Genomic DNA, 7,664 nt, shown 5'->3' on the forward strand with positions numbered 1-7,664 from the left:
AACCAAAAGCCTCCATTTACCTCAGTGTAGTTCCTAAGGCATTTGTGAACGTGATCTTCACTTACAGAGAGAAGACTAAGGCAAAAAAGTTGTTGAGTAACTGAGCCTTCCCCTTGTCCACAGTTGCCAGGTATGCCTTCTCAGACTTCTCTGGTTGATGTACCTGCCGAAGTCCTTCATGTTCTTCTTCATTCCTCCTGCCATGTCCAATTCCAGTTGGGCTTTCCTTTTCCATTTACCATCCCGTAACAGACCAGAGACATCCCTGTAGTCCTCCAGGGGTACCCATCTCTGTTTCCACAACCCATGCATTTTCTTCTTGCTCTCCAGTGACCAGTGCAGCCAGGCTCGTCTCTTGTCTGCCCTTCCTGACTGCCTACACCCATGATGGAGAGCTTTTGTGCACTATGGGAAGTCTTCTTAAAAGATCTGCCAGCTCTGCTCCCCTGTCCTTGAGGACAGTTTTCCAAGGGGCTTTGTTGAATAACTCCCCGAAGGGATGGAAGTTGGCTTTCTTAAAATTTAGCATCCTGATTTTACTCTTTGCATGTTCTATTTCCCTCAGGAGTGTAAACTCCGTCACTGCAATCACTGCAACCCAAGCAATCTCCACTCTTGATGTGACCAAGGAGTTCACTTGAGTTGGCAAGCAGCATGTCCATTTATGCATCTCACTAGTGGGGTTGTCTATTGTTTGGATCACTAAGTGATCCCCAATGCATTCTAAGATCCTCTTGGATTGCCTGTAACTCACTGTGGTACTTTTCCAGCAGATGTCAGAGTGTTTTATGTCTCCCAGAAGGATGTGTGCCTACAAACTCAATGCCTGCTGTAGCTGGAGGAAGAAGGTTTCATCAGCATTCTCCACTTGATCAGGTGGCCTGTAGTCTCCACCAACCAAAGCCTTCTGTTGCCTTGGTTTTTAACTCTCACTCATAAGCTTTCAACCTTCTTGTGGACATTATTGAGGGTCTGCTCTTCAAATTCTATTTCTTTCTTGATGTAGAGGGTAGCAACTTTTCCTTCCTGACCTGTCCCTTCTGAAATAGTTTGTAGCCATCAACAGCCACACTCCAGTTATGGGAATCATCCCACCAGGTTTCAGTGACAGCAACATTAGGGTTTTCAATTAGCATGATGGCTTCCAACTGCTCCCATTTGTTGCCCAAGCTGTGTGCATTATCCTAGAGGCACTTCAGCTGGGCAGCCCACCTTGTCACTTTCCTGGAGGATAACTATTTTCTTTGAAGCATTTCCCTTTAGTTTCCCTATTGCTTTCTGTTGTCTTAACAGTGCCTGGCTCCTTGTCTTGATTAATCCTTAATCATCTTGAGACAATGAGGCTGTAATAGAAATACAGTTTAGCTCTTTCATAACTTTTCAAACAACTTGGTGACCGTATTTGTTTTTCTTAGCAGCAGATTAGGAGTTGTTAGGTTACAAAAGAGTCATAATGCTTAGAGCAGTCATTTTCACTTTCATTTGTTTCTGATCTCGAAGTGATTTGCCCTTCAGTATTATGTAAAATTCTCAGATGAAACTATTGAACATTCTGCATTTTACTTTTTGCTTAAAATAAATAAATAAATAAATCAGATATTCTTGCAGAATAGCTGGGCATCTCACAATGCTGAACCAAACTGTATACAGTGTAATAGAGAACAAGAAGCAGATAAGTATTACAATTGCCTAGAGAGGAATGAAATGTTACAAGTGTCATCTGTGCTACTCTAAACCACAGCAGGAAGAAAACAGTCTTCTGTTGACACCAACAGTTTATACAGGATGCCTGGTCTTCATCTGTTATAAATTTCAAATTACTAAAATGCTATGCTTCAGAACATAAGAAAGAAATCAGATGTATGCTGTACATTTACACTTGTCAGAAACCAGCAGGACAGTAATTCCTTTGCTTTAGTATATTCCCTTAATTTATACTTTCCTGCTATGGACAAAAGAGTCCTGACATTGCTAGGGCAGCTCGAGTTAGTTAATCTGCTTCATTGTTTTTAACACACTGTATTGCGTAAGCAGGGAGAAACAGTACAATAGAAAGCCCAAACTAACCTAAAAGGCCAATTTTATTTTTATTTATTTTTTAAAGGTATGAGAAGATAGAAATGAAGTACGTGAAACATTGCTCTGTTTTCAGAATGGGGTTATTATTTTTAAATTACACCTGTGTTTAAGACAGAAGCTTACTGAGAAAAATTGAAAGATCCTATAGGTTGATGAGGTTCAGAGCTTCCAGACCACATTTGTATATGAAACTTCTTATCCTGAGGAATATAGCAAAGTCTCTGCATTTAGAGCAGTATTCCATGTGCAAGAGGTCATCAGTAGAGTGATATGCTACTAATTACTCTGTTCTTGTCTTCACTCTAGTGGCCCTCCAGTAATGCTCATATATGCAGATGCAGATGACTTTTAAACAAACTAGTGTTTTCAAAAGTAATTTCTACATTTCTCTGCATTTGATTACAGGGGAAGCCTACAGTTAGCAAGTGTAAATACACCAGTGTTGTTTGTTTACTACTTTTTAAACAAAGCCATTTTAATGAAAAAAAATATAATACTACAAGATAATGTAATCATTTTAATTAAAATGAGGGGGAAAAAATGGAATATGGGCTGTTAGGGTGATATAAAGATGTAAGAGATAGCAACTGTACCATCAAGTGCAGAAAAAAGCATAGTGATTACCACTCCAATTTTCTGCATTCCAAGGAGTCTTTATTTTGTGTTAAATATCAGGTATTCATGGAGCTAAAGTTTATAGTTGCTCCAGTAATAGTCTTTTCATGTCATCCACGTTTTGGATTGGTTGAGCACAATGGATGCATTCTTTTTAAAAGTTTCAAGTTACAAATCAGAACTATGTATATTTCAACCTCTCAAATGCAGGTAGAAATGGAGGTGTGATGCTAGTCACAATCTTCCAAGATGGGAACTACACAAACAAGGAGTCGGTGTTGAAGAGACTAACTAAGCTTCCTTGCTTTTTCAGAGACGAGAAAGCAGATATTCGGGCATGTTAGTGGTGCCCACCGGCCTCCTCCCTCTTTCAGTCACTTCATTTCTGCATAACGCCACTATGTCCCGTTTCCTAATTTCTGCAACTCTGCATTTCACCCGTTCTGCGGACGGCCGTTTCCCAAGAACTCAGCTACCTTGGACAGCTCCCGACTTCTCTCCTCCCAACCGGGCCATCCACCCAGTTACCTACACATGGCAGTGGCATGTTGCTGCCACTCAGTGCTTAATTCTATAGCACTCAACACTCATACTTCAATTTTCATCTATTTAATCCAAAACAAAAAAAAAAAAAAACCAAAAAAAAACCACCAAAAACCACAAAAAAACCTGTTCCAGTACTCAAGTAGATCTCTCGCTGAAATTATACAAATCCCTGAAATATAAGTCTCAGAATTAGCCATGAAACTGAAATTCAGTCAATTCCAAACTCCTAACATGACTTCAGAGGCCCTCATCAATTAGTTTGGTGGTCTGAAACAGAATTTCTACTAAGGTACAAGGGTTTTGTAAAATAAAGTCCGGTGTTTTCAAAAATGCAAGTATCAGGCATACAGTCAAACGTTTCAAATGTAATTACAGCATAACTGTTCCTAAAGGAAGAGCTGCTTGGAGTTAGGAGATGTCTCTGCCTTTTCAGAGATGAGAATAAAAAGCAACCAGGGAAATTTTTCAGCATAGGAAGGCTACTGGCAAAGACAGACATACCTCGCTATGATGCTGAGCATGATGTCATTAAAGTGCTGGACTATCAGACCCTTTGCAGTATAGTTAGACAGCTTTTGCATTATGCTTACACAATATGGTGCGTCTCTTATCTTTAGCCCTCACTGATGCATACTTCTTTGAAAAGCCTGAACAAATTTTCTGCTTACAAAATGATAAGTTACTCTTCTGCCTATGAATGTTGTTGCTCCAAATTACACCAATCAGTAAATCTCAAAGCAATTTCCCAATGCATATTTTAAAAGCACAAGTATGTAGTTTAAAAGTGTTTGTGGACTCTGAGTATACTATAAACCCTGAAGCTGTTCAAGGTGACATGTAATGTAACCAAACCGTCCTTATAAGGATTTATTTCACATTCTAGAAATACTGAAAAAAAAAAAAAAAAGACACGCAGCTCACTGCAAAATGTAATTTAGTCCAGAAGACAATTTTTATAGAAATTTACTCTGCCATATTCTAAAGCTCCCCTGAGCTCTGAACTATAATTACAGCATAGCAGGTAAAATGTTCAAAGACACAGTGCGAACGCAGATGCCCATCACGGTCTCGAGACAGATGACCATTGGGTATTAGTGGCATTAGAAGCAAACTGTCTTCAGAGCTCCCACACTGCTGGGTTCTGTGGTATTCAGCTTGGTGCTCTACCCACACTCACTGAAGATGGTGAGAGGCAAATACTTTTTATTTCTATAAGAGAGAAGTGAGCACATAAGCTCACAAAAGAGCACCTGGCAGGAGCATACAAAAAGGTGATTGCACACAAAAGCACACAGACATCTCCAGTTGTTACAGACAGATTTACAATGCAATCTCTTTGAGCTTGTTCTACAGAACTTACAGATATACTTCCACTCACTGAAGAGGCAAAAGTAAATGGAAATCTTTTGGATACTGAATGTGTGGAGGAAAACACACGTATACATATACACACACCCCTGATTACAGCTTATGAACATATAATTCTCTCCCAAACAAACACACTCAGAAATTGATACATTCCAGAGGGAATCCTAATCAGCAGAAACATCACCTGTCATTATCAAAGTTATCAAGTGCTATTAATGAAGCACCTAAAGCAGCCCTTCCCTACAGAAGCATTTATGTAAAGGAAGGTCTCCAGACTTAAAATAATAAATAATAAAATAATAACAATAAATAAAAACAATCACCAGAAAGTAACGAAGATGTGTGGCTTAAGCCCTCTGCCCTAGTCATTTTGTCAGAATCTCTGTGCCCTTTTGCCAATCTATTGACCAGAAAGCATTCAACTTACCCCTTCAGAAACTTGCCAGCAAGCTAAGGAGTAATTCTATCTTTGAAAGGACCTCCCAGAGAACCTCACTGTGAACTGTGTACCACTGCCAAACTTTTCTGGCCCCTCAGACCATCCTGCAGCTGTTACAATGCTTTCCTGCAGCAGCCTAGTTTGCAGCAAGGCTCCCACCTGCATCAAACTGTCAGCCCAGCTACATCCCATGAGTACAGCTGGCTCTTTGTGGGCAGCCCTCATTCATAGGCCTTCAGCTTTCTTTGCCATGCCACTCACAACCATGCTTGCGAGGCCAGCGTGCCTTCTGTCACCAGCTATGCAAAGGCATCTCAAGACTCAGCCCATCATAGGCCTGCTGAGGAGACCCACAGCAGCCCAGTACAGACTGCTACCATTTCTCCTGCAGTGTAGCACTCTTGTGGGCTTTCCTCACACAATTTTACCCTGCTAGTCACCAGACATCACGACGAGCACTGCCTACGACAGATGGTGGCACAGGAACCAGGCCCAGCCTGCCGCAGCACCCTGTCACTGCAGACCTATTCTCCGTAGTCACGGCTACACTGCGCCCCGGCCGCACCGCACCTCAGCCCGCCCGGCATCTCATGGCCAAGGGAGGGCGGTCAGCTCCATGCCCGCCGTTACAACCGTTAGCGGGGGGCCGCCCCACACCGCACACTGTCCAGCCCTACAACTCGAGCTCCGGCCTGGATCGTTCCAGGCAGAGCCGGGAGGGGGGCGAGGGCACCGAGCTTTCTCTCTCCCTCCTTCCCTCACTTACCCAGCAGCACGGCGGCCACCGTGCTGAGCAGGAGCCAGTTCTTCCTCATAAAGTCCGGGCAGCTGCATCCCTTCCTGCCCGCCTTCACCATGGCGGCGGCAGAGATAGGGATCGCCAGGCCTGGGGCGCGCCAAGACGCGCCGCTCCGAGCCGAACCGTCCCCCTCCGTGCTGACAGCGGGCAGGCAAAGGAGGGGAGCTTACCTGGCAACAGTTGAGCCCGACCCACGACCCGCCCACGGCCCGCCCCGCTGCTGCCCGCCCCCCGCCTCTCTGGCTGCGCTGCCGACCCCCGCCCGCTCGGCTGGGCTGCGGCGTGAGCGAGGTTCCTCCCGTGCTTCTCAAGGCGCAGCCCCTTGTTGCCGGCGTAGCGCTCGGGAAGGCAGAGCAGGGGGCGGGGCTTTCCCACCCTGCGCGCGGGGTCGTTGCCCGCGGTGCAGAGCGAAGCCTCCCTATGTAAGGGAAGGGCAAAGCCCACGGCACGGGAGAGCTTGTCCCGCGGTGAGGAGTCCCCGTGTCTCCGTGCAGAGGTGGACGGGGGTGTTGCGCTGTGGCTGTTGGAAAACCGCCGTCGCCGTCACTGGGGATAGCTCCTAGTTAAATAGCCAGGTGAAGTGTTCTGACGTGTGCTCCTGGTGAGAAAATCCAGTCTGGGGAGTACAGAAATGGTTAGCAGGATTTATCACTGGGCTTTATACCTGAAGCATTCATTTCTAAGCGGTGGTCTCCTGCTCTCTGCAGCTCATAAGCACGACTGATCTGTACAGTGTTGGGACTCAGTTCCCCATGGGATTTATAGTAGGGTCTTCAATATCTGTTCATAAAAGTAATGACTCTGATTTTCAAACGTGGAGATTAATCACTAAATTAAATGGGGAAGAAAAGAAAAATAAAAAATGACATGAGTACCAACAGGTAGAAGGAGAGCGCAGAATAAAAGTTTAATTTATATCATCACACTGACACTACTGACACTAGCCTTATTTTTCTAATGTCTTGAGCACCTGCAGTAATTCATCTGCTTCTGTCACCATCAGGGAAATGTAATTAAAAAAAGAAAAAAAAAAAGACAAAAAAGACTAGCGGTAGAAAGGAAGTATCACTTTAGTTTAATTAATTTAAAAAAAAAAATAAAAATAAAGACTACTTGAAAGGAAAACTGGCATACTGCCATCATAAAAGCTGCAGAAAAATAAATAAATAAATAAACAAAAGCAACTAATGCACAGAAACAGCAAGGAGCACCATGCTGACATCCAGAGTTTAGCAAATACTACTGGCATGGAAAAAGTGCAAAAAGAAGATGGGCACATTTCAGGGGTTTCAGGATGGTGAGGAACAGGCCTATGAGAACAGGGTGCATTTCTTCTTCTTTTTTGACATGACCTTGTAGAAAAGTAAATTATAACTCATATAGAAACCTAAAGGAACATTTTTTAAAAGGCTTAGGCAGGTGAAATAGAGCTGTTTTAAACATTCTCATGAGCAAGCTGTTTTTAATTTGATCTTCCTGTTACAAAATGACAGATGTTGGCTTTGGTCCTGGATATAGAGTCAAGCTGGCAGTTTCGGTATGGGGAGCTAAAAAAAAACTGTAATAAAAAATGTCCCAATAAAATGCAAAAGAATTGAAGCTCGTGGATCACTCTTGAAACACTGAATTTAAAAAATTAAATAATTAGATAAAAATAAAATAAAACTAATATTTTGGGAGATTAGCAGGCTATGAAGTTAACAAACACACTTGCTGAGCAAACAAAAATGCAAATTTAATGTAAACAGTTTCTAGCATGTGATAGCAAGGCATCCTGCATTAACTATGAAGTGGATAAGATGTATGTATGAAAAGACG

At 43.0% G+C, this 7,664-nt stretch overlaps 1 protein-coding gene across 2 annotated transcripts in view; it reads right to left on the bottom strand.

The window, feature by feature from the left end:
* The window catches only part of SLC1A1 (solute carrier family 1 member 1), a 43,225-nt gene extending 37,226 nt beyond the window's left edge, over positions 1-5,999 (bottom strand). Inside the window, exon 1 of one of the 2 annotated variants that reach the window (XM_015848922.3) lies at positions 5,814-5,999. In XM_015848922.3, the coding sequence (XP_015704408.1) occupies positions 5,814-5,904 (91 nt within the window). In that variant the 5' untranslated portion in view covers positions 5,905-5,999. Of the gene's footprint in view, positions 1-20; positions 39-5,813 lie in introns of those variants that run through there. The other variant, XM_085529444.1, reaches the window with a different exon arrangement.
* Positions 6,000-7,664: the final 1,665 nt, after the last annotated feature.

The sequence above is a fragment of the Coturnix japonica genome, chromosome Z, assembly GCF_054131305.1.
Source record: "Coturnix japonica strain WE chromosome Z, WE-NBRP24, whole genome shotgun sequence".
In the NCBI taxonomy this organism is placed as follows: domain Eukaryota; kingdom Metazoa; phylum Chordata; class Aves; order Galliformes; family Phasianidae; genus Coturnix; species Coturnix japonica.